Raw genomic sequence first — 27,201 nt, 5'->3', positions numbered from 1 at the left:
TGTTTTGTTAAAATCTAGGTAGCTTAGTGACCTTAGAAAAACATGGATAGACTTGCAGAAAATAATGAAGACAAAATGAGCAGAATCAAGAGAATGTTGTATATAGTAACAGCAATATTGTTGTAAGAACAAGTTTAAGCAACTAAGTCATTTTGACTATTGTAAATACCCAAATTAACTACAAAGGACACATGAAGGAAGATGCTATTTGCATCTAGAGAAAGAACAGATAAATATTTAGAAGTATGTATGGAATAATTTTACATACATATACATATTTGTGTTTAATGGTAGCCATCTCTAGAGCAGGGAAGAGGGTAGGGAAGAAAAAAAGGGAAAAAAATTTACATGATAATTATATATTTAAAAGGTATAGCAACTCATACATTATAGATTTGTAGTTTCATGTGCACTTATCTTTTTTTTATTGTTATGGAAATGCTCATATTATTCCATAAATAAAAATTTAAAAGATAGATAAACTATATTTAGGAGGAACATGATAATATTCCCCTAATCTACCAGTTTAATAACTATTAGAAAAGGAACTCAAGTTGATCTGAGACAACCTGTTCTTGATGAAGCCAGGCTGGCTTTTGGTGCTCACCACTTCTGTATCTAAGTGTTCACAAAGCATAATGTCCTCTAGAATTTTGTTAGAAATTGAAGTCAAGCTCACTGATTTACTACTATTTATGGATTCTGTTCCTTTTCCTTTTTTGAAAATTGACAAAATTTGCCCTTCTTTGGTCCTTGGACATTTCTTCCATTCTTCACATCTTTCAAATATTACTGATAATGCTTTTTATTCATATCTGCTACTTCAAGAGTTCTTAATCTGGAGTCTTTTTTAAAGAATATTTTGTCAACTGTATTTCAATATAATTGATTTTCTTTGTAATCCTGTCTATTTTATGTGCAAAGACATCTATAACACAAAAAAGGTTAAGAATCTTTACCTGATGTCTTTGTGTAATCTAGGCCAGGTGCATGAGCTCATCTTGGATAACTAGGTGTTTTCTTATTTTCTTTACTTCTCTTGGGTATCAAGTTCCTACATAAGCCATTTTTGTTTTCCATTTCTAGTCCACAGATCATTGTCCTAGACAGAAAAAAAAGAAAACAATAGTTGAGCAACTTTTTATCCTCTCCATTATCACTTGTCCTCCTATCCTTCTGAAGCAGTGGTCCTATCCCTCTCATCCTTTTTTTCCTTTAGTGTGGGCAAAATAAACTCTTTTTATTATCCTTAACATTCCTTAATAGCTTCAGTTTATTCTGAGCTTCAACATTCCAAACACTATTCTAATATAACTGTGCTGTGGTTTTTGTATCCACTGTTAATTATCTGACCTTGTTTCACCTACTTTATTAAATATGTCTTTTAAAAATTCATTAGTTGTTAGACACCTGATCTTTTTCTTCCTCCTTGTAGTAGATAACTACCATTTTTCCACCTCAGAGATTTCTTTTTATGTCTCCAGAACTTCATATTTGAGGGTTTCTTACTTATTTTGGGTTAATTTTTCTTTTTGGAAATTTAGTCTTTGGAATCCTACCTAATCTTTCTCTGGACTTTGAAATCCATCTTCCCAAAATCTGTGGTATACATTAATCTGTGCTTGATTTTCCTCTTCTTCTGGGTCATAAATTGTAAGTAAGCTGAATCACTTGTTAGTCAAATGGTTAATGAAAGGTGAAGAAATGAAAGGTGAAAAAAAAACCACAAACCCATCCCAGTGCTAGAAAAACAATAGAAATCTGAACACAACATATTAACGTTTCAACCATATTTGGATTTCATGTCATTCAATTCAACAAAATGTGGACAAGATATTGTTCCAAATGCTAAAAAGTATGTGAACCATAGAACACTTTACTTTGAATGAATTTAATACTTCGGAGTGAAGAGTGAACGAATATGCCCTGAAAATACTATAATCTGTCAGTCCTACCAAAAAAAAAATTATATTTGCAACTTTAGTGCATTTTTTACAATATACAATTGCCAAAATGACTCTAATTCACAGTCATTTGATTGAACAAGTGATTCAATTCAAGATGGTAAAATCCCCAGTTTTAAGGATGTGATTTGTGACATTTTTCTCCTTGCCCACATAAGATCCCTTTATTTTGACAGTGTCATACTTTACTCAAATGAAATAAAATAAATGCTGAACTAATAAATAAGTGATCCAACAGATGGGGTAGATAGAAACCTAGAATTTTTGAAGCATTAGACTAGAAGCCTGAAATAAAAGTAAAGCATTTGTTTTGCATCCTCTTCTTAGAAGAAAAGCATCTGTTTTGTATTTATAGACTTTTTGGGGTAGGGGTTAAGAGGGAACAATACTTAGATATGTAGAAAATATTTAGAAAAATATAAAAATTTTCTAAATTCAGGTAGGGGCATAGGGAGGGAGGAGAGGACAAGGGAGGGATCTTTAAAGGGGAGGGTGAGGGAATACTTAAAAGGGGAGTATAGAAAGGTGTTTAGATTTATGGGAATGGGAAGCTAGGGGAGGAATCCTTCGAGGGGGGTAGGTGAGTAAAAGGAGGGCAAGGTAGTGGGTAGTAGTTAAGTAGAGGAGGCAGGAGGGATAGGAATCAAGAGATATACATAAACATAAAAACCAAAAATCAGGTGAAGTAAAGGTGTGGGAAAATAAATGTCTGTATATTTATGTGTGTATCTATATCTATATCTATATGTATGTATGTATCTATAGCTATAGAGAAACATATCTAAACTTCATTGAAGCCTTCTGGGGGGTGGGGTCAGGGGAAAAAGAACAAAGTAAAAAAGTGCACAGCAGAGAACAAAAGAACTCACAAGGAAGCAAAGATGGACAATTTTCAACACAAGTATTATTTATCATGCAGGCTTTCTTGAAATGAAAGTATATTGTTACGTAATTTGAATCCTTTCATATGTTCTGCTATGCACATGACATTTTTTTTCTTTTTTGACTTAGTATTTAAGTTACAATATTTAAGTTTACGATATGTTTTTGTTTCTTTTCTCTATTCCGTGTTTGTGTTCTGATGTTTGAGTCTAAAATATAATGAAAAAAAAAAAGAAAACCTTTTTTTAAAGAACTCTTGCTACCATATACTTATCCACTCAGTCTGTGATGGTTTGCATTATCAGTTGCTATGATCCTTGCATGTTTTGTGTTTAAATATTATGTGTAGACTTGTTTCTTTACAAATAATGTCAATTTTGGCATAACAAATTTCCAAAATGCGAATTTGTTCCAATGTGAGTGATAGGTTAGAGAATATTTAGAACATGACTTGAATTTTGAGGTTGTTTCAGCATGATTTCTTCCATGAGAAATAGTGATTGAATTAAAAAACTGCACCACTTCACAGTTACTCATAAGTACTAACCCTTCTCAAGTCCAGTTCCATAAACAAACTTCAAGGTTAAGTGCCATATTGTGTATCTTCTGGTGCTGTGGAAACAGGAAAATCCCACCTCCTTCTGCCCTGGCCTCCAGGTCCAGGCCAGAGGCCCTGGAAACCCTTATTTATTGAAGTACTCATATATTTCTTCACCATTCAACATGTATAAAATTGTGCTACCATTTTTATTATGTTCTTATCTTTTTTAAAAAATTTATTTGTTTTGTTTTCAACATTTATTTCCACAAATTTTTGAGTTTCACATTTTCTCCCCATCTCTCCCCTCCCCCACCCCAAAATGTTGAGCATTCTAATTACCCCTGTCATCAATCTGCCCTGCCTTCTAACATGCTTCCCTTCCCTTATCCCCATCTTCTCTTTTGTCCTGTAGGGCAAGATAAATTTTTATACCCCATTACCTGTATTTCTTATTTCCTAATTGTATGCAAGGACAGTACTCAACAGTTGTTCCTAAAACTTTGAGTTCCAACTTCTCTTCCTCCCTCCCCACCCATCCCCATTGGGAAGGCAAGCAATTCAATATAGGTCATATATGTGTAGTTTTGCAAATGACTTCCATAATAGTCGTATAAGACTGACTATATTTCCCTCCATCCTATCCTGCTCCTCATTTCTTCTATTCTCTCTTTTGACCCTGTCCCTCCCCAAGAATGTTGACTTCTAATTGCTCCCTCCTCCCTTTGCCCTTCCTTTCATCATCTCATCATCTCCCTCTGCTTATCCCCTTCTCCCCCACTTTCCTGTATTGTAAGATAGGTTTTCATACCAAAATGAGTGCCCCAAGGCTGGGCTATGCTATGCTCTTTGTCCTGTGCGACCGATGTTTCCTGTCGGCCTTTCAGGTTACTCTCGGCTGGGAGTCTCTTCCACGCTGTTGTTCTGTGGCTTCTGCTGCTCTAGAATTTGTTGAGAGTCTTTCGTTGCAGGTATTTTATGGGCTGTGGGGAAAGAGCTAGTGTATGTTTGTCTTTCTACTCTGCCATCTTGGCTCCACCCTCCCCACCCCCCCCACCCCCCCGGTTTTATCTTTTTAAAAATGTTACTAATGAATTTTTTTGAGTGTTGTGCCTCTAATCCTAGTTTTGCATTATATATGTTTTCTTGGGGTCCTCATATGGGATCTCAGCAGAGTTGGTTATATATAATGTACATTGTAATATCAACTTTATTTACAGCCTGAGTAGATGTGATAAATTCAGCTCCATATTTTTCCTATGAGACTATTTCTAATAGGGGAGGTAAAAGTACATTGCATGCTATCTTTCACAAAGATTAAGGGAGAGGTAGCAGGACCACGGGCCTGTAAGTCAGTGGTGGCCACCAGTGGCACAGGTACAGTGGTAGCTGAACTGTTTGAGGGAATTGCTTGTGCAAGCTGGAATCATTGTGATTTATTATATTTAATTTAACCCTGGCAAATGAGGACACAGTTTTAATGAATTTGAACGTGTGCTCTTGAAATATTTACAAAAATATGGTGATCATTAATTGTGATTCATGATTTATTGATCTGTAGGTGAATTTATTCTTGTGGTGAAATGGAAAATTTAGATAAAAAAACTGGATAAAGAATTATCTATACTTGTAGTGTGGAAAAAAAATAAACTTTTTTGTGTGGAAAGTGACTTGATTCCATCCTTAAAAAAACTCTTTCTCAAGATCTTGTCCTGTATCTTTTTTCCTTCATCTTTTGTCCTTTTCTTTTTTGTCATCTTTGCTAATCTGATGTCAGGTAGATCCTCAGTCTTGTTTTATGTTCCATTTCTCTAATTATTAGTGGTTTGGAAATTTTTCCAAAAAAACTCCCTCTTGGCTCCAAATTCTTAGAATTGTTTATGCTTGTTAGTTCCTTCCAATTTGGTTTGTTGCCCAGCCCTTTACCAAATTTGCTTTCTCCAAGGTTAGCAATGATTTCTTAATTGCCAACTCTAATGGGCTTCTTAGTTTTGATATTTTTGAACCTTTCTCTATAGGTTTAAACTCTGTTGGCCATCCCTTCACCTTGATTTCTTTCTTCCCTTGTCTCCTATGACTTGCATATCTATATATGTATCCCTGATTTCTGTCTTTATCACACTTAATAGTGTGAAGCCTGTTATATATCTCCTCTTGGATTTTCCGTTGGTAACTCAGGTTCAGCATTTCCAAATGGAACTTATTGTAATGTATTGCCCCTTTAAACCTGCCCCATTTCAGTGAAGGGCCCCACCCTTCTCCTCGTCACCTAGATTCATAACCTTGGAGTCATTCTTGCCTGTTTTCTGTCTTCTTTCTTCTGTAATCAGTAGGTTACCAAGCCCTGTAGACTTTAACTCCACATCTCATATTTTCTTACCTTTTTCCAGTTGGGGCAGCTGGGTGGTATAGTGGATAGAGCACCAGTACAGGTGTCAGGAGGACCTGAGTTCAAATCTCACCTCAGACACTTGACACTCACAAGCTGTGTGACCTTGGGCAAGTCACTTAACCCCAATCGCCTCATTTTGGATCATCTCCAGTCATCCTGATGAATGTCTGGTCACTGGATTCAGATGGCCTGGAGGAGAAGTGAGGCTGGGGACCTGCACAGCCCTCCCTTACTCAAAGTTAAGTGGAAGTCATGTCATTACTTCTCTGATGGCATAGTCTTCTTTGGCAGTGAAGGGTGAACACACACCTTTTTCCAACTGACATAATCTCCACCATGGCTCAGTCCCTCATAACCTCTTGTCTAGAGTACTGTAATAATTACCTGTTTTGTCTTCCTACTTCTCCATTTCCTGTCTAATCTTCTTTACTGGCACCTGACATAGTACTCCTAAAGTGTTGGTCTGACCATGTCACTCCCTTGCTCAAAAACTCTCACTGGTTTCCTATTGCTTCCTACATTAAATGCAAATGCCTCACCTTGTATTTAAGGTTCTCCACACTCTGTCTCCTATGTGCCTTTCCAAGTTACTTTCACATTATTCCGCTTCCTGAATTCCTTATCCAGTCGAGCAGTACTACTGTCTGTTTATCACATTATTGCTCTCTCTTGGTTTGTACTCCCATGCAGTTTGTTACACTGCCCTGGAATGTACAACATCCTCATCTTTGCCTTGTGTTCTGTCCAAGGTCAACTGTTATGTCTTCTTTGAAATCTACTATAATCCCCTCCTCTTTGTCGTTCATTTTATTTGCCTTCATTTTTCTTTTACTCTCCTTTTTTTGTGTACATGTTATATGCTAGGACAGAATGTAAGCTTTTTGGGAGGAGACATTCTTTTATTTTTGTCTTTTATCCTGTAGGTCTAGCATTCTCATTACCTTGCACTTAATAAATATTTGTTGAATTTACTAGTCCATTGATTAAAGCCTCCAGAATTGTAGGAGAAATTATGTTCATACTTTCACTTACTGTTTGTTATTCATTTGTTTCAGTTGTGGTTTGGTAAGTCATATTTGACTTTTCCTGACCTATTTGGGGTTTTCTTGACAAAGAAAATGGAATGGTTTGCCATTCATTCTCCAGCTCATTTTACAGATAAGGAAACAGAGGCAAACAGGGTTAAGTGCCCAGGGTCACACAGTTAGTAAATATCTGAGGTCAGATCTGAATTCAGGGTCCTCCTGACTCTAGGCCCAGCACTTTATCCACTGCCCTTGCTATTGTTTATTTTTGTAATTGTAAAGTTTGCAAACCAGTTGAGAGGCTAGTGTTATGGTGGAGAGTACTAAGAGAGACTTGTCTGAGTTCTCCCATCTAGATCACTTACCCCCTGAATGGCAATGGGTAAGTCACCTAACTTCTCTGAGCCTTCCTTTTATCATCTGTATAATGGAACTAATAATACCTTAAGTGACTATCTTAAAAGGTATGTTAGATACTTTGTTGACCTTCTTTTCCTCTCCTCCCCTTCCCCCCAAGATTTAATTTGTATTGGGAACTCACAGTGAGGAAATTCCCTTTACCAATGCAGATTAGTGCAGGACTCAAAATTTACATGAAATTTTTTGCTCCTATACTTTTAGAAGAAGCAAGTCAGTTTTTAGAAGAAACAATGCTACAATCTGACTTTAGATTATATCCTTATGTTTATCCTATAAAAGTGTGCTGCTGGAGGATGGTAAGAGGCTGTGAATGGTTATATGAGTTGTTTGACCCCTATTAAAAAAGTAAGTCAAAGATTTTACTCTACTCACAGTACACCAGCAGCTGAATTCCTTCCCTAAGGAATTTGATATAGATAATTTGTCTTTATTCATAGTACTTAGAGAACCTTCAGTGATAAGAGATTTTATGTGATGGCCAAAGATAGCAGATAAACTGACATGAAACATAAACCTTATAAAATTGCAAGGTACATGCTTATGCTCAATAAATATTTCTAATGAATTATTCTTGCCACTGTTATCACATATGATTGTAAGGTATATTGAAGAATGATATATCATTAATAGTTATGAGAATGGGTCAGGTATTGTATATTTTACTTTTTTTTGTCTAAAATTATCAAACTTGGATTTATTATGGGCTGAGATTTTTAAATGGAAAATTTGGAATTTAAATCGACTTGCTTATTTTTTTTAAAACCAGAGCTGTTTTTGTTTTCTAGGTGTTCACTGTACTCATGGTTTCAATAGAACTGGTTTCCTTATCTGTGCTTTCTTGGTTGAGAAGATGGATTGGAGGTAATTTTTCACATTCTAAATGGGAAAAGGATGTTTGATAATAGAGATACAAAACTTCTTATGATGCATTTATATATGTATTTTGCTGGAGTCTTCAGTTCTTGGTAAAATATGAACGAAACTGTTTTGGTTTCAGGCTTTAGGATATCTGATGTGGTGTATTAATTAAAAATTTAGTTGAATGCTAATATTTCTGATATACCATGTGTTTCATTTGATTTTAATATTTCAAAATATCTTTGATTTCATTAGTTTGGGCAATGCAGAGGGTAACCTGTCTTCACAAATCTTTATGAATTTCTGTGACCAAAAAATCAATCATATCATAGTCAGTCTTCACATGATTAACCTCTCTGAACTTAATTAGGCTTGTCTCTAGAGGATAGACACTTTTGCCAGGGCTGTAAGTTGAAACCTAATTTGGTAGGAATTACCAGAATTTGAACTCTTCTTTAAAGTTACTCTTAAATTTATCTTTGAAGAACCTAGATCATTGCCATTCTATTTTGAGGCATCAGAATACTTCATTTGAGATTCATTACCTAAATTTTTTTTACCTTCTCGTAAAAATAATGGAGGCATTCTTTTAGTATATTTTATAATATTAAATTGATCTTGGAAGATTGCCATTTAGTATAAGAATAATAGTGATTGCTCACATTTGTATAGTATTTTATATTTATAAAGTGTTTCCCTTACATCCATCTTGTTAGCTAGGTAGTACAAATATTATTCTACCCATTTTATAGAAGAAGCTGCGTTTCAAAACTTGCTACTATCCCACAGCTGTAAGTGGTAGATCTGTAACTTGTAGGCAGGCCATCTGACTGACTCAGTGATTTTTCCATAACACGTGTTGCCTCTGTATTGAAGCATTTAGAGCTGAATGGAGGGGAGAATGATAGGGCAGGAATTTATATAAAATTTATAGAGTTCCTACTGTGGGTAAAACACTATGCTAAACCTTGGCATAGGAAAATCTTAATTAATTGTAATTCTTGGAAAGTTTGCTTTTATCATAAATAAAATTTTCTGTTAAATTGAGAATTCACCTACCTCTTAAGCCTTTAATTCCAGTACAGATACCCTTTGATATATGACTGTTCAACTTATAAATGTTCAGTGTATACAGTCATTTGGACATAGGTTTTGAATCGGTTAAAGAGGAGGTGGGAGAGTTTGGGGCCTTCACTTTAGAGATCAGGATATGATCCTGATAATAAACAACATGTAAAGATATGTTTTCCCAAACCATTATGCACCCTTCTTGCTGGATGACTAGCAATCATTGTAGACCTAGGTGTAGCAGTTGTACATTACTCTTTGCTTTGCACAAAAACACATACACATACACACACATTTTCATAGCATGTCATTTACCTCTGCAGATAACTGTTTTATATAGGGCTGATTCTAAGCAGGATTCAAGTAGGCAAAGACTTTGTTGTCCATAGGTGCTTTCTATTGCTTTCCCCACATTTCCACATTTCTACTTCTCATTACAGGTGAAAATAAATGGAAACTTCTTTCTGTACTAGGTCCTTGATATTGGGTCATTAGAGTTGGGGAGGTTTGGGTAAAGGAGAATCCTAGAGAGGAGTGATAAGGCATAAGCAGATATTTTGGGGAGGGGAATGTAGTGGTAAAGGGATAAGGGAGTACATGTGTATGTATGTGTAAGTTTATAGAGAGAGCATCAGAAAATGTCTTTTTCATTCAGGGTATATCCTTCTGCAGATTGAAAGAGAGGTAAGACTTATAGGATACTGTAGTTAAGGATCCCTTCAACTGTTTGCTGAACTGTGAGAGAACATGTGGAACTTCAAGGTGTAGGAGGTAACTGACCAGTTCATATGAGCCTTAGAGAAGGCAGGGCATTGAAATCAGTGACTAAAAGAGCAGAATGTTTAGAATAAAAAAAATTAATGATAATAACTCTTATTTCCACAGTGCTTTATAGGTTATGGAATGATATTTTTCATAGTAGGCAGAATAAAAAAAATTTTATTAATTGTTGTTCATTAGAAAGAGGAGGCTCAGGAGTCACTCAGCATCACATAGCTAGTAACTGGGACCTGAACCCCCAAATCTTTTGATTCCAAGTTATTTTCAGAACTGCCAAGTTGATCGATACCCTTTAATGTGTTAACATTCATTGGAGTGTTTCAGACTTGGAATCCTAGACAAGTGTAGTCATGGAATGAGAAATCTTTTTGTGATCCCTGTCAGCTTTTGAGAAACCTAAAGAAAATTTCCGATCTTCAGTCTCTGCTTCCCGAAAAAATTCAAATTCAAGCAGTTAGGGCACTATTTAAACCACAGTGGAATGGACTTTGATGTAAATATACCACTTAAGATACTTTGCTCCACTCCTCTGTCCTCTGTTCAGGTAAATGGGGTTCTTTCCTTTTTCTACAAAATCAGTGACTGAATGGATAACATTTGTCATTTAGTTTAATTAGTTTCAGATTTGTGCTGGATGGGATTGCTAAAGTCCTGTTCCCATAAGCTGCTGGGGTAAGGGTCTCTGCATCAGTACCTGCTGTAAGAGAGACAGGAGTAAGCCTATCGCCACCAATGTGCTGATAAAGAGACTGTATCAAGCAGTATCAAACATTTTAAAAGTGGGTTATGCACCGGGTTAAAATGATCTCCATCACCTTAAATTTGTTATGGAACTTTTCCAGGATCTTTCTTTTTCACTTATCTTACTCTTGTTGGAATTATTTTTGTTTGTATACTTATTCTTTTTCCTCATTAGAGCAGTGCCCGTGTCATATCTTTGTATACCTAAAATTCGGAACAATGTATTTCACTTAGATACTTAATAAAAGTGTGTTGTTGATATACTAAATTGTTGTTGCTAGAGAGAGATTATTTAGAAATAATTTGTAATTCAGTGAAGGATTATTTTGAAGAAATAACTGATACTTTCTCCCCCCCCAATAATTTCCTAAATTAATATATTTGAAATCTTAGGGAATCATTTCCCAGAAATAATTTGGCTTCATATTTTTTTTTAGTATTGAAGCAGCAGTTGCTACCTTTGCACAAGCCAGACCACCAGGAATCTATAAGGGTGATTATTTGAAAGAACTTTTTCGACGTTACGGGGATGTAGAAGAAGCACCTCCCCCACCTTTATTGCCAGAGTGGTGTTTTGAGGAAGAAGAAGAGGAAGATGAGGAAGAGGATGGAAAAAAAGAATCTGAGCCTGGATCAAGTACTTCCTTTGTCAAAAGGAGAAAAGAACGTTTAAAATTGGTAATGTTTTCCAGAAATATTTTGGTTGCTTTTTGCCCTTTATTCCCTACAAAGTTTCTTAGGAGTTAAGAAAATGATAGATTGATAGTTTTCTTTAAAACTAAGGGTAAGTTAATAGAGACTAGTTAGGTAAGGATGTAATTTCACTCACCTAGTCTTTGTTCTTTCTGCTCAAAAAATTTCAGAAAATATTGCTAGATAAACAAGTTTCATGATTGAAAGCTGCCCCTACTGGAAGTAGGTAACTTTGAAATCATCCTGTTCAACCTCTTACTTTTTTCAGAAATCTTTTGCAGTGGGAGTGAATTTTAGTAGTGTTAATTCATTTTGATTTCACTTCTTTGATTAAAAAAACCTAATTCTTAAATATCTGGTATAAAGTAATGTAACATAATTTCATTAATACTTTTCTGCAGTAATAGTAACATTTTTGTATTTGTGATTTTCTCAGTATAGAGAGCTCCTAGTGAAGAAAGTCCACCTCTACCAATGCATGTTGATACCTGCTCCTGTATGACTTAAAGTCTTAGAGGGTTCTCTAGACCCCTGAGAGGTTAAATGACCCAATTCTTCTTGACTCTAAGGCTAGTTCTCTGATCCTCTATATCTCTCTGTCTCTCATAGACTAGGGAATAATTTTAAGTTCTAAAATTGTTACTTCCTTTAGGGTGTTATTAGTTAGATCCTTGGAGAAGAGTGAATAGTGATTTCTATATATTCTCATTTTCTATGGATGATCTTTCACCACTCCCTCTTGTAGTTTCTCCCTAATAATCTACAAACCTTCAGCATTAGTAGCAACTATCACCTAAGGAGAATCACAATAAGAAGGCAGTGATGAGACTGAAAGCAGGTAGGTGGCTCAGTGGATAAAGTGCAAGCCTTGGTTTAGGGGGGTCATAAGGAGTCAGACAGGACTGAACAGCATAAGTATAAAATTTAAGGGCAGCTAGGTGATATGGTGAATAAAGCACTAGGCCTGGAGTCAGGAATACCTGAGTTCAAATATGACGGTAGATACTTACTAGCTGTGTGACCTTGGGGAAGTCACTTAACCTTGTTTGCCTCAGTTTCCTTATCTGTAAAATAAACTGGAAAAGCTAAATAGGGTCACAAAGATTCAGACATGACTTGAACAACAACAGCAAAAATAAGTCTGAAGTTATCTATATCAGAAAAATACTTAAATTTAAATTTAGTTATAACTGGAAGCCTATTGAGAATTTAAAATGGTTTTGAGTTATAGTAATTTTATTATTATAGGAAAATCCCATTTTAATATGGTTATCTTTCCTTGGAATTATATATATGAAGGGCCAAGTCATATTTTCCGTAAAATAAGAACGGTAGCATATGCCATAAAAGCATGACAGAATGAGTAGTCTATATTTCATGTTATCCATATCCCTTGATAGCAGTATTATAAGAGTTTCAGTACTGTAAACATAAAAATAACTTTAGCAATGAAGATGATATTTTTAAAAAAAAATTTGCTATATCTATTTCCTATTGAAGTAAATGACTTCCTTTACCCTTTTAGCTTTTTAAAAGGAATTTCTAAATCCTCTGCCAACCAGAATACCTTTAACATGTTAAAATATTTATTAAAATCTATACTTCCATGACCCTGTTTATTTATACTTTTTAAAAAAATGATCTGCAGTGGCAATATCTTAAAAATCCACGAGATGGAGATAGTACCCAAGGGAAATATTACTAGCTCCCACTAATGTCTTCAAAGAAATCTTTCATCATCCAGAGCAGTGTTACGTTTTCTTTTTCATTGTTGAAAATGAGGAAGAGACATCATTTTGAGAATGTGCTTATGATGTAAAGATGATACTTACTCTTATCATCATCATCATGTAGTTGATAACAGGATTCTTTTGTTGATCTTCCTGCATCATTTCAAACAAATCTGTTTTCTCGCTATTCCTTATTGTCTTAGTGCAATAATATTCCGTTACACTAATATACCAGAGTTTGTTAATTTATTTCTCAGTTGGTAGATAAATGAGTATGTACTGTGCTTTCATTTTTTTGCTCCCATAAAAAGTGCTTCTATGAACATTTTCTCTATTTGTGGAACTTTTCTTTGTATATAACTTTCTTGGGTGTAGTATAGAGGGATTATTACTAGGTCAGAAGAAACGAATATTGACTTTCCTTAGAGAATTCCATTTTTTTTCCTAGAATCGCTGGACATTTTCATAGCGCTATCAATATTTAATCCCAGTTTAACAAGATTATTTTTCCATGGCTCCTTTGACATTGACTATTTGTGTTTTGTACCATCATTGTCAACTTCCGGATTTGAGGTGAAATATCAGAGTTTTAAAAATTTGATTTTCTTTTATTATGGGTAGTTTGGTTAGATTTTGATAATTTACAGTTTTTTTTTTAAACTTCCCATTCTTTGGCTCAATTTTCTTTTTATATTTGAAAATCAGAGATAATTTGATGCAAAGATTTTTTTCCCCTTACTCAGCAGTATGTCATATTATGTGTCTGTAGTGATTTTGTTTGTATAAGGCTTTTAAATTATATATAATAAAAAATTTTATCCTTTGGGAGTTCTTTTATTCCATGCTTACTTATGAATTTTTTTCCTAGCCATAGTTGTGAAAGGTATTTCCTTCTACTCTTCATTCCATAGTTAAAAAATAATAAAATGACTTAGTTTTAGGTCATGTATGCATTTAGAAATTATTGTTGTATGTAGTTTAAGATGTTGGCCCAAGCCTAAATTCTGCAAATAATTTGCAATTATCCTTGTTAGATATTAGATAATTAGAAATTAGATATTTCATTTTCAGATGGGTATTTATCCAGAAGTTAAGTTTTCCATTTGGAGAGAACTAGTAACATAAACATGAATTTGGATTTCTTGAAGCTGAGTAGCTCTAGACCAAGCATTGGTTGACACTTTACAAAAGCTGAAAGACACTGAGATACATGGAATAAAATGCAATTATCCTTGTAATTCTTACAGAATTGGGAGGTAGTTCCTATTCCTGGGTTTATTGAACTCATTAGAGTATTCTGTTAAATTGTAGGATCTTGCTTATCTAGTCTGTTTCTCTGACTAGGTATTATATATTGTTTTTCCGTATGTGGTGTAAAAAGACCTGGTTTCAAATTCTGGCTTTGCTATTTTCTGTCACTATGGCCTTAAGCAAATTTTTGACTTCTCTAGGACATAGTTCCTCACCCATAAAATGAAGGGATGGAAATAGATGGCTTCTAAGGTCCATTTCAGATCTAAATCTATGATCCTATGATCTTAAAATAAGGAAATTGGAGCTTTGTGAGGTTAAATGAGGAACCCAAGATTACTCTCAGATTGTTTGAGGTAGAATTTGAACTCTGGTTTCATGATTATAAAGTTCTAATACTTCTACCGTGCTACACTTTCTCTCAAATATAAAGTTATGTTATAATTTGAGCCCTGCTCTTATCTTAGTCATATTTAGAATAAATACAAAAATATTGTCTCTTTAAAAAAAATTAGATATTTCATTATCAGATGGATATTTATCCAGAAGTTAAGTTTTCCATTTGGAGAGAACTAGTAACATAAACATGAATTTGGATTTCTTGAAGCTGAGTAGCTCTAGACCAAGCATTGGTTGACACTTTACAAAAGATGAAAGACACCGAGATACATGGGATAAAAAAACAAAATTGAATTGGATACTTGGTGACAGAACTTTTGAAGAAAGACCTCTATCATCCTCTTATTTATTATGCTCTTAAAATGAAAAATAGCAAAACAAAAAACTTACATTTCCAACTACTTTTGCTTAAAATGAATTTTTACATACAATATAGTTATAACATCAAGTTAGTTTATTCTTTTATGCCCTTATATTTTAGTAATTGTGTGTACATTTCTTCTGGGTTGCTTTTTTTAATTGCATTACTTTGTAGGCTTTCACATTCTTTACTTTTTTAAAAATCTTTTTTAATTAAAAAAATCTTTTTTTATAACTTTAATTATTAGGTTGGTATAGGGTAGTTTATTCAGCTATTTATCAACTATTGGACATTTAGATTGTTTCCAGTTCCTTATAAATAATGCTTGAGCTTACGTACATATGTTTGAACAAATTGTTTTCTTCACAATTATATTATTAAGGTATATTGTCAATGATGTCATTATTGAATCAATCAAAGAGTTTGGTTTTTGTGAGTCTGTTAAAGAGATTTTCGTTAATTCTTTTTTGTTTGTTTTTGGAGGGAGGAAGGCAAGGCAGTTGGGGTTAAGTGACTTGCCCAAAGTCACATTACTAGTAAGTGTCAAGTGTCTCAGGTCACATTTGAACTCAGGTCCTCCTGATTTCACAGGCAGTGCTCTATTCACTGCACCTAGCTGCTCTGATCTTTGTTAATTCTTAAGTAGGTAAGATATTCTTTACCATATCACCATCCTGGTACTGGAATTCTTAGAGCTAATTGGGAATATTTGCTTTGTTAGATAGACTTTGAGGAATTTCCCCTAGGGTGAGATTGGGAAGCACTCATGCCTTTCAGCCAAAGTGGTACCCTTTCTTCTTTAAGGCATAGTGACTAGGGAAGCAATTTGAAGCTAAAAAGTGTGTGTGTGTGTGTGTGTGTGTGTGTGTGTGTGTGTGTGTGTGTGTGTGTGTGTGTAGGAGGGGGGGGAAAATCAGATACTGTTCCAGGTACTATCCAAAAGGCTATAGGCAAGTTTACTTGACCATGTTGAAATCTGACTTTGAGGATGATGATACTTGTACTACCTACCTCACAGGGTTCACTTCAATTCAACAGGCATTTATTAATCACCTACAACATAGGTAATTAATTTCTTCTGGCATCCATTATCTGAGAATAGCAGAGCAAAGAACCTGATGGGTCCAGTCTTCTGTTCTCCAGGCAGGAATCAAACCCTTGGAGAAGAATGAGCAACATTCCATGCCTCTCTGCAAGTTGCATTTTGACAAAACCCATGTGCACCTGCAGATAATCTCGGTGGACAACATACACTTGATCAAAAATGTCTTTCAAAAAATAAGTCTTTCAAAGTTGTTTATCTTTATAATATTTTGCTGCATAAATTGTTCTGGTTTGAGTTCACTTTGCTCTGAATCAGCTCATACAACCCTTTCTGGATTTCTCTGACTCCATCCATTAGTATTTCATCATATTCATATACTATAATTTCTTTAATTGTTCTACCAGTTAGTTGATGGGTATTATTCCCTTAGTGTTTTGTCTTTACCACCACAAAAATTGCTGATACAAATTTTTGTACCTGTGGTTTCTTTTCCTCTTTTTTTGATCTTGAAATTTCAGATTCAAAGGGTTTGCACAGTTTGATAACTTTTGGGGCCTAGTTCCAAACTACTTTCCAAAGTGACTGTGCTAATTTAGAGCTCCACCAACATTGCATCAATATACCTTCTTTCTTGTAGTCCCTCCAACTTCTGTTATATTGCTTTTTTGTCATCTTTGTTAATCTGTGAAATAGAGCCTCAGAGTTGTATTGTATTAATTTACATTTCCTTATTAGCTATTAGGACTATTTTTCTCTTACATTTGTTAATAGCGTTGATTTCTTTATTGGTGAATTGCTTGAATCTTTTGACATTTATCATTTGGGGAATAATTGCATCCTAACTCCTTTTTTTTCCTGAACTAATCTTCTTTAAGTTTAGTGTATTATAGTGGATATGATCCTCACTTCCTTATCAGATATAGATTAAGAAGATCTGGCTATAGTCTAGCAAGGTTCTTGGCATTTTTACTTTAACAGTTATTTCTTCATTATTGATTAGAATCAAGTCCAGAATAGTTGTACTTCATGTTACTTTGATCCTCTGAAAGATCAAAGTCAACAGTAGTACCTATTCTCTTTTTTTTTTTTTAAAACAGAGACTCATAGCAGTTGTATAGAGTTGATGCCTCTTTCAGAATTATATCTTCTTTGCCAGATTTGTGTTTTATATTAGTAACTCATTGAATTTTTTTACCTGGCTGGGTGGGTAGCATATTTTTAACACTATATTCTATTTCTTCCTCCTTTGATCCCAGTCTAAATGCCCTCCATCATATCTTTTCCCTTAGGTTTGTGAATTTTTGGATAGTTAGTTTCTTCTTCTGTTTCTTTGAATAAGGTATGCCCTTCCATTTCTTTATTCCACTCATGATATTTACCATTTCACATTAAAATCTCTAGTTCAATCGAGTATTTAGTAAGCCTTTCTAGACACAATATAGTTCACTGTTTGTTACTCATAATTCATGCATTATTATATATATGAACACATTGTGTCATTTCTATCTGTCTTGTTGCTCCTTGTGGAATACTGACTACTTCTACTTCTGTTTTTCTTCCTCTGTAATAGTTTTTGCTCTCTGATACATAGTTTAGTATTTGTGCCTGAACAGTTTTTTCTTCCCATTCCTTTTTTTAGTTTAAAATATCCTCTTGATTAAATCAGTCAGTCTCTAAGTAAATGTATTTTTCCTAGCCTTTGTTAGTTATATATATTCCTTGACTAAAAGCCCTTTATTTCTATTCTTTCAGGTCATAGTTCAAAAGTTCATATTCTGGTCTTCAACACCATCTTTTTAGCCAGCTGTTCTCTTCTAATGTCCTTCTTTTTAATTGGCATCAGGGAAGAGAATACCATCTGTGTTCCTAAATCCTTCCCAGAACTTCATAGTTTGTTAGTGGTTCTTTCCAGATTTCTTCTCATTTGTTCTTTCAAGAATCAGTAGTAGTGGCTAGAAGTAGTCAAGTTTGAAAAGTCTTGACTTTCTGTTACATTTTGCATATAGACCTGGGAAACATAACAGGAAAAAATAACAGATTAATCTCAATAGTGGCCCCCAAAAGAAAGATAGCTATGATACAAAACACATGAAATTTTATATTAAAAAATTAGGTAAAGGAGGAAGGACCTGGTATCAACAAAGAAAGCACTCTCATTAGAAAAGATGCTGCAAAATAAATTGATAACAAAAGTCAACATTGAAAATTTGATGGAAGGTTTGAATTAAGAAATGGAATCAGTGGCAGAATTCTGAGTCTGAAAGTGATAAGTAGAAGTTGAAAACAAAGTATCAAAGGGAAATTCACTTGAAAAATGCCTTGAGAAGTTTGTAAGCAAATATTGGAAGAGGTAAAGTAAGAAATTAAGACTAGAAGAAATTAATTATTAAGTACCTAATATGTGCCAAGCTGCTATGCTAAGGGCTGGAGATGCAAACACAAAAACAAACTATTCTCTGCCCTCAAAGAGCTTGCATTTTAATGGGTAAAACAACATACTCATATATAGATATGTACAAGAAACACACAGAGTTGATACCAGTTAAACTTAGAGAGGGGAAGGTTGTAACAGTTGGTGGAGTTAGGGGAGGGCTTCATGTAGAAGACATAGGAGAAGTAATCTAATGATCTTTGAATTCCCTAAAAAATGAAAAGATCATTTCTAATCATTTTTCAGAAAATCACTTAAAATTTCTTGGAACTAGTAACATCAAAGGGCTGTCTATGGATTGATAAAAATTTTCTGGATACTCAGAGTTCAACACACCCAGATTCAGTGTACCCAAAGAAGTTGTCATTGTTTTAGAATTTCATTGATAAGGAGATCTTAGAAATGCCTAAGAAGAGGAACATCACTTATCAAATGATAATTGATATCCCATTTGGGATGCACTGATTATTCACTGGTCAGGAGCAAATAGAGAAAGAAACTAGGTATTTTTTAAGTTGGAGAATGTGTGGATAAGTAATGGAATGGAATACTAATTGAGCTACATAAGAAATGATGAATTTAAAGGATTCAAGAAACTGTGTAAAGACACATGGAACAATAACAAAGAAGAGCAAAACCAAAAGAACAATATACACATTGACTGCAACTAAGTGGTTAAGATACATCAGGAACAGTAAAAAAAAAAAAATACACATTATATGAATACTAGAGAAACAAAAAAATAATGAAATCAAGAAAGATGAGAGTTAAAACTTAAATATATGTCTTTTAAGATAGTCTAAAGAATCAGTAAATGTCAAATTTATAAACCCCAATGTAATCATTTAAAATTTCTTTTTTTTTTTGGTTTTATCTTTCATGTATATTTATTTTCTTAATTATGTTTTTGTTGAACTATTTGAATACCTGTACTTGTATAAGGAAATGATAATAAAATATATGTTAAAAAAGTTACAACTCTTACCTTTAGTATCTTTGACAAATAAGATGAAGTTATAAGGGAGAGTCGGCTTTTTCTTTTTGCTATGATACTCCTTTGATCTTTTCTCTCATGAAAGCTCTAACATACACTTATTTTGTTTTAGGCAAAGTAGTTGAGAGGTTTAGTTTTTATAAACAATAATTGAGATTTAGGGAGTGACAGCCAAAGTATGCAGAAAGAAGGATACTGTTAGCATTTGGCAGGGAGGTGTGTAGATAGTATTTATGAATGTATTTTTCTCCCAGTTTCTTAATTTGCCAAATCATTGATAATGATGTCAGCATTGTAAAGAGGTTGATTATCACTCTTGTGAACCTCCATTTTTATTTCCCTGATTACATTTAAAGCTAATTTTATTTCATAGATTTTTTTTTTTTTAAGTATTGCCGGATTACTTATTGGATTATAGGAGCTTAACTGTAGCATAAACATGGATTTTCCTTTCAGTGTCTAGATTCTAGGAACTTTCAGTATTTGTATGATATTGTTGTATGATATTATTATGATATTATGTCTACTTTATTACCATGACATGTCCAGGATACTCTTGGTATGGAATATATTGACATTTTATTCAATTCTTAATTGATAAATTGCTTAAAAATGTTTAGAGGACCAAGAATCTAATTCTAGTTTCTCTGTTGTTACATCAAGTGACTTTGACTTAATGTACCATTGACTCTGTTCCACTCTCCAAATATGTATAGCACTGCTCCAAGAGTACTTTGAATACAAGCCAGTCCTGATGAGGGCCAAATAATCCACAGAAGTACCCACATTATTTGAATTCAAACTACATATTTTCATTGGGCTGAAACCAGTTACTGTATTTTACATAATCATAACTTTGAATAGTGCAAATTCAAATACAAGTAGACATTTAAAGGGGATTCATTGTTTGCACTAATTAAGACCTAGCTATATTTATAGAAAAGCACAAAACAAATAGAAGAATAAATGTATTCTTTATAATTCACATGGAAGAGTTAAAGGTTATGGAAGTACAGTTCGAAAGAAAAGAGTAAAGTAGTCCTAGATCAGGTGCAGAGGAGTGGTCAAAATTTGGACAAAATTACATATCAGTCTTTTATTGTCTTAAGAATCTGTTTTAAATTTTAATCATTTTTTTTTCTCTTTTAATTAAAGGGTGCCATTTTCTTGGAAGGTGTGACAGTTAAAGGTGTAACCCAAGTAACAACTCAACCAAAATTAGGAGAGATACAGCAAAAGTGTCATCATTTCTGTGGCTGGGAAGGGTAATGGACATTTTAAAGTATTTTACCCCTCTTATTTCTGCAGCTCTTGTTAGTGGAAGTGTTGGAATAATTTTTTTATTTACAATCGATGTTTACATTTTTATTTAGAGCACTTAAAAAATACTTAAATGAGAATGTTATCACATTTGATATCTTAAGTTTGTCTCTTAGGCAAAATGAAAAGAATAATCTGACAACTAAAGAAAATTCATCATCCACAGGGCAGAATCAAAGAAGTTAATATTGTAGCTCAGTACCTAGTACTAGTAGTTTATTTCCTGTTCCAACCCTTCTGTTTTGGACAACTGGAAGAGTCAGATTCATCAATTTCTTACATGGGAAGAGGGGAATTAATAGACATACATCCTTCTTTGTAGTCAGAAATCTGGGATAGTCATCTTCAAGTATGTCCCAGCCACCCCACCTTTAAAATTACCCTAGAGTTAAATTGATTATGTCTGGAAAGAGAATCAGGATCCTTTTCTGTATATCACTGCTGTCAGTGACAGTTATTTAGTAGTAATTGTTATTGATGAGGTGGATTTTCTTTTTGTTAAAACTTAAGTTTTAACATGGTTCCTGAGTTTATCTTAAGAACTCTTGTCATTGCTTTGTAGAGATCAAATAGATTAACTAGAAATAATTGTAACTAAAAGATGAAAATGAAAGAAAAATAAATAGCATTGGTTTTCATACTATGTACAGTCTTGCTAGAAATCTTGACTTTCAGTACTTCTGTTTCACTACTTCTGGGCACCTTTTGAATAGAGAATTTGAAAACTGGTTGATTTTGCCATATTGGCTACATGTGATATAAACATATGGGATCTGGAATAAAATTCATTATTATTTCTAATGTAAGCCAGTATTTGAATTTTTTCTAAGGCAGAAGACTCATAAACCTGTTTTAATATTTAGCCCTCAAGTATTAGTTGTTTATAACTACTCCTTTAATTTTGGTAACACCAGTTTGGAACTCGATTATTTGTACTCTAAAATATTAAACATGATAAATTCTTGTCATGTTATTCTCATAGCAGAGATGTTGAGAAGAAAGGGACTTATGCAGGGTTGATCTAAGATATCTATTGTTTTGTACAGATACCTACCATAAAGTAAATGATAAATTTTTTCTTCTTTTAGGTCTGGATTCCCTGGAGCACAGCCTGTTTCCATGGACAAGCAAAATATTAAATTGCTCGAGCAGAATCCATATAAAGTAAGCTGGAAAGCAGATGGCACTCGGTAAGTTGGGCTTCTAAAATAGTTTATACAAATCACCGTAATACTCAAAGAAAATTACGTTGTTGTTAAGGAAAGTTTGCACCCTTGAGAGTGTGAATTTCTGCCTTTATATACCAGAAACATGTTTCAGGTCTCTTAAAAATATTTAATTTCTGTAGTGATAATTTATTCTGGCATTATGTAATCATGACTTTAAAATTTTTTGTTTGCAATATTAATCAGTATGATATAATCCTATATATTATGTTAATTTTGTTCATCTTCTGTACTTACTATACTTTTCATATGTTTAAGGCTTCCTGTTTAATTTTAAACTTTAATTTTTCAATATACCTAAAAGTTAAATTATTTCCTGTTAAGGTTAATTTAATTTTAGTGAACAATTACTGAGTATGATTAAAGGTTAAGTCATGTGTTATCAGTTTGGTAATCCCCCCCAAAATCACCTTTCTTGAATGGTGGCCCTTTTTTCTTCCCTTTTACATTTGCATACTATGCTTTTAATCTTTTCTAACGTTGTATACTCTCTGAAGAGTGTTATTTTGTCCTCACTGCTAAAGATTGGCTTCAGTGGAACTTAATGACTTTTCTGCTACTATTCTTTACTCATTTTGTGTTTTTTTATGTTAATTTTTTTAGTCATTTTTTTTCTGTATGAATTAGAATTATTCTTCTGATAGAGGGTGAAAAGATTTGAATTTTTAGATATCGTATAACTTTTTCTCCTTGCTCTTCCCCCTAGCCCCCAAATAAGAACACAGTTACTTTTAAAAATGTGGAAGGTATATTTTTTGTTTCCTTGAGTGCTTATTTTGAATGATTGAGTGGATTGTTGCTGTTTTATTCCTTATTTTGTTGCCATTTTATTTCTTTAAAATATTTTGAGTGTTTTAGTAGGTGATAAGTAAACACAGCACTTCTGTGATCTAGTTAACTTGTAATGAGTTTAGATGGTAGGTATGGAAAAATGGAGTGGGAGGACATGGATTTTTCAATTTGTCACCATAAAGATAACATTTTATTTAAGTGTACCTTTCTGTCTCCTTTTTAGTGAGCTGTATTTTTGATTATGACATGATTTTTTATTCTAGCGTTTGTGTAAAGACATTTTCTCCTTAATTAATTGGGCTCCTTTGGGGAAATGTTAAGTATAGCTCTTTTCTTGCCACTTTTTTAGAATGAGTTCGTAAATTGTAAAAGAAGGCCATTTGCTTTTGTCCCCAGTTCCTTGACACGTAGGTAGAAATAGGTAGTATTTGGAGTTAGGGATAGGGTTGAAATATGCTGTTACATTGTTGTGAATTAATAGGCGAAATTGAAGAAGATGAGGGGGAGGAGAGGAAGCAAAATGAACTTACAAGTAATAGTGTTTGTGTGAAAGATTTGGTGGTTTTAGACTGTATCCTCAAAATGAATTAGCAGTGTGATGTGAGACAAAACTAATGAATTTAAGAGAAGCAACATATTTAGAATGATGGAAATGTGTGAAATCATTTCTATAATATGTGTCAGGTTTAAATTTTAGAAAGGGCATTGCATATCCAGAGAGCATACAAATGAGAGTGAACAGTTCATGAAAGGCCTGGAGATCATTCAGTAGAAGTAGTGAGTGAAGGAACTAGGTTTGTATATCTTGGAGATGAGAAAACTTAGGGTATGTGAGTTAGCTGCCTTCAAATATTTGAAGTATTCTTGTGTGTAACATGGATTAAACTTATTTTTCTTGGCCTCAGAGTGAAGAACAGTAGAGGACATAGGTAGAAGCAATGAGTAGAAGTTGCAGAGAAGCAGATTTAAGGTTAATTGAAGGGGAAATTTCCTAACAATTAGTTCTCTCCAAAAGTGGATGAGCTTCTTTGGGAGATTGTGCATTCCTTCTCAGTGGGGTTCTTTAAGCAGAATTTAGTTATGACACTTAACAGTTATATAGAGGAAGATTTCTTGATTAAGTAATGGTAGGGCTAGAATGCCCCCCTGCCCCCTTTTGGCCCTGTCCGACTTTAAGATTCTGTGCTTCTTTATAAGGATAGTTTCCATGATATTTATTTAAGGAATATTCAGATTACTGAATCCTGATTACCAGGAGGCTTTACTGTGCTTTTAGTTTTGAACTTAGTTGTTGTTCTTTACCTTCTCCGGTTTAGGCCTTAGATTAAAAATAAGCCTAAAGTGATCGGTACCTTTTGTACTGTTTTCTTCTGTGTCTTGTGCAGGCAGTCCCTAACTACTTTTGGGTACTCAGCCTGTTATCACAGCAAAATTAAAAAGAGTTTTTAATTGGTCTTTGACTCTCCTCTACATCCTTTCAATTTGGTTCCAAAATTATTTTTTTCCTAGTACTATTATGAGGTTTGCTCATGGCTTAGAGCCTTTTTTTGGTGATTCTGTGCTTAGGGCCCATGGCTCTGGACTTTATTTGCTATTATCTTCCAAAAAAGTTATGGGAGAATGATTGCCTCTTTCTGTGAGCTCTAAGTTGCTTTAACCTCAAAATAGCCTGAAAATTCATTAGGGTAGTTTTAGGAATAAAAGAGCAAACCATTCATTAGAATAGCCATTAATTTCAAGTCATATTTAGATATGACTTGAATCACTTCATAGAAAGTCTATTGTAGGCAGCAGGAAAAAGATCTACTAGTAGTGAGTCCATTTATTGTCGTTATTTTGCAACTGCTGAACTGATCTGGACTCTGGTAACAATCTTTTTTGCCTTTAGGGATCTTGGATACTGAATGTAAAGGGCATGGATGGAGCAGTGCTGGATAATTATGAGTCTTGAGGATTTGGGGTTATTCTGGTCAAGGCCAGGAAATAATAATGTGACTTCAGTGATAATTTAAATATGTTTTTCTAGTTGATTATAAAATCTTTGTAATAGGGAATCTTTTCTAAAAATCAGTCATATATTTAGTAAGCACCATAAAAGTAATATCAAACAATGTACTTATTAAAAGGAAAGCAAAATAATGATCACATTGATTTAGTCCCATAGGTAGGTTGAGCTCTGGAATTCTGTGCCCTCTTAAACCAAATTTATGCCAAAGCTGGATTGATTTTAAAATCTTTGTACTATTTTTTAAAAATAAACTTTTTAGAATAAAACTTTACAAAAAATTTGTAAAAATTTTGGCTTAGCTTTATTTTTCAGCTGGAAGATTTTTCTTTTTAATTGCTAACAATTCTTTTTATTGGAATTTGAGAGATCATCTCAAGACTCTTGCAAGAATATTTTCAAACTTTCCTCTTTATTATCTTATATGTTAGAGTAATTTGTGTCATATACCCAATTTTGCATTAATTGTATTAGTTTAGGTTGTAGGTCAGTCAGTAAGCATTTATGAAGTGCCATTAAGTGCCAGGAACTGTGCTATGTTCTGGAGATACAAAAAGGTCCTACTCTAAAGGATTTTATGATCTAATGGAAGACAAGCAAATAGCTATGTATAACTATATATAGAGTAATTGGAGGAAATCCACAGAGGTAGGGCACTAGAATTCAGGGGGCTTAGGAAGGGCATTCTGTAGAAGATAGCATTTTAGCTGGAACTTGAAGGAAGCCAGAGAAACAAGGAGGAGGGAGAGAATTCCAGGCATGGGAAACAGCCAGTGAAAATACCTGGAATTGGGAGATGGAGTATTTGTGGAACAACAGGGATGCCCAGTGTCAGTGGTTTGCAGATTACATAGAGGGAGGGATATGAAGAAGACTGGAAAGGTGGGAGAGCTTTGTATATTAGACAGGGTTTTATATTTGATCTCTCAGATGATAGGGAAGCAGTGGAATTTATTGAATAGGGAAGAGTCTCAAGATGCCCTGGAATGGGGAGAGATTTGTGGCAAGGAGACCAATGGAAGGCTGTTACAGTTTTCCGAGTTAGAGGTGTTAAGTACTTGTATTAGGATTGTGACTATATGAATAGAGAGAAGAGTACATAGGAGAGGTATTATGAAGGTGGAAATGATGAGATTTGACTACCTATTGGAATGTGGAGTGAGAGATCTTGAGGAGTTGAGAATATCATGTAGATTGTAAGTCTGGGGGACTGGGAAGATGGTGATACTGTTGATAATAATGGGAATGTTAGGAGTGGGGAAGGGCTTAGGCAGATAGAAGATAAGTCCAATTTTAGACATGTTAAATTTCAAATTTCTACAGGATATGCAGTTCAAGATGTTTAATAGACAGTTGGAGCTAGAAGACTGGAGGTCAGCAGAGAACTTAGGGCTGGATAAGTAGATTTGAGAATCATCAAGCATAGAGACGGTCCAGGGGAGTTGGTGACATTACCAATTAAAATAGTATAGAGGGAAAAGAGAGGAGGACTCAGGAGAGAGCCCTGTGGATATTCAAAGATTAGTGGGTGTGACCTGGCAAAGGAGACTGAGAAGGAGCAAATCAGGTAAGTAGGAGAACTGGGAGAGACTAGTGTCAGGAAAACTTGGAGAGAATAGAATATCAAAAGAAGAGGGTGTTATCAGTGTCAAAGACTGAAGAGGCAAGGATGATGATTGAGAAAAAGCCATAGATTTGACCATTAAGAGATTATTAGTAACTTTGGAGAGAGTAGATTTGGTTGAATTATGAAGTAGGAAGCTAGACTGTAGAGAGGTAAGAGCATTAGAGGAAAGGTAGTGGAGTTGCCTATTGCAGATAACCTCCAAGAATTTAGTCATAAATGGAAAGAGAGACATGGGACAAAGCTAATGGAAATAGTTGAAGTTGAAGGTTTTTTGGAGGATGACAAATGATAGCATAGTTGTAGGCAGTAGGGAAGCACGCATTAAGACAGGGAGAGATTGAAGATACGTGAAAGAGTAGGAATGATAGAGGGGATGATTTACTGAGAAGAAGGGATGGAATGGGATTGGTTATTAATGTAGGGATTTACCTTGGCAAAGAGAAGGGCTGCCTTGTTACATAAGGCACGGGCGAAGGTGGAGATACTGATAGAATGCATCTGGGAAATGTAAGTTGAGGAGGAGAGGAGAAGAAGATCTTGTTGAATGGCCATAATTTTTTCAGTGAAACGTAAGGCAAGGTTCTTAGTTGAGAGGGTGGGGGAAGGAGAAGTATAGAAAGTTTTGAGGAGATATGAAAAGGTTTGGAAAATCTGCTGTG

The 27,201-nt window shown here is 34.3% G+C and overlaps 1 protein-coding gene across 6 annotated transcripts in view; it reads left to right on the top strand.

Moving 5' to 3' along the window:
• Window positions 1–27,201, top strand: part of RNGTT (RNA guanylyltransferase and 5'-phosphatase) — a 386,087-nt gene that overhangs the window by 8,468 nt on the left and 350,418 nt on the right. For all 6 annotated transcript variants that reach the window (XR_011974408.1, XM_072642803.1, XM_072642804.1 and 3 more), the window contains exons 5-8: window positions 8,007–8,082; window positions 11,106–11,346; window positions 20,728–20,837; window positions 21,981–22,082. Coding sequence is in view for 5 of the 6 variants with exons in the window: in XM_072642803.1 (XP_072498904.1) it covers window positions 8,007–8,082; window positions 11,106–11,346; window positions 20,728–20,837; window positions 21,981–22,082 (529 nt within the window). In the remaining variant the exon portion in view is untranslated. The remainder of the gene's footprint in view (window positions 1–8,006; window positions 8,083–11,105; window positions 11,347–20,727; window positions 20,838–21,980; window positions 22,083–27,201) is intronic.

This window comes from Notamacropus eugenii, chromosome 2, assembly GCF_028372415.1.
Source record: "Notamacropus eugenii isolate mMacEug1 chromosome 2, mMacEug1.pri_v2, whole genome shotgun sequence".
Taxonomy (NCBI): Eukaryota; Metazoa; Chordata; class Mammalia; order Diprotodontia; family Macropodidae; genus Notamacropus; species Notamacropus eugenii.
Note: the sequence above shows the minus strand (reverse complement) of the source record. Positions and strands in the feature narration are given on the sequence as shown.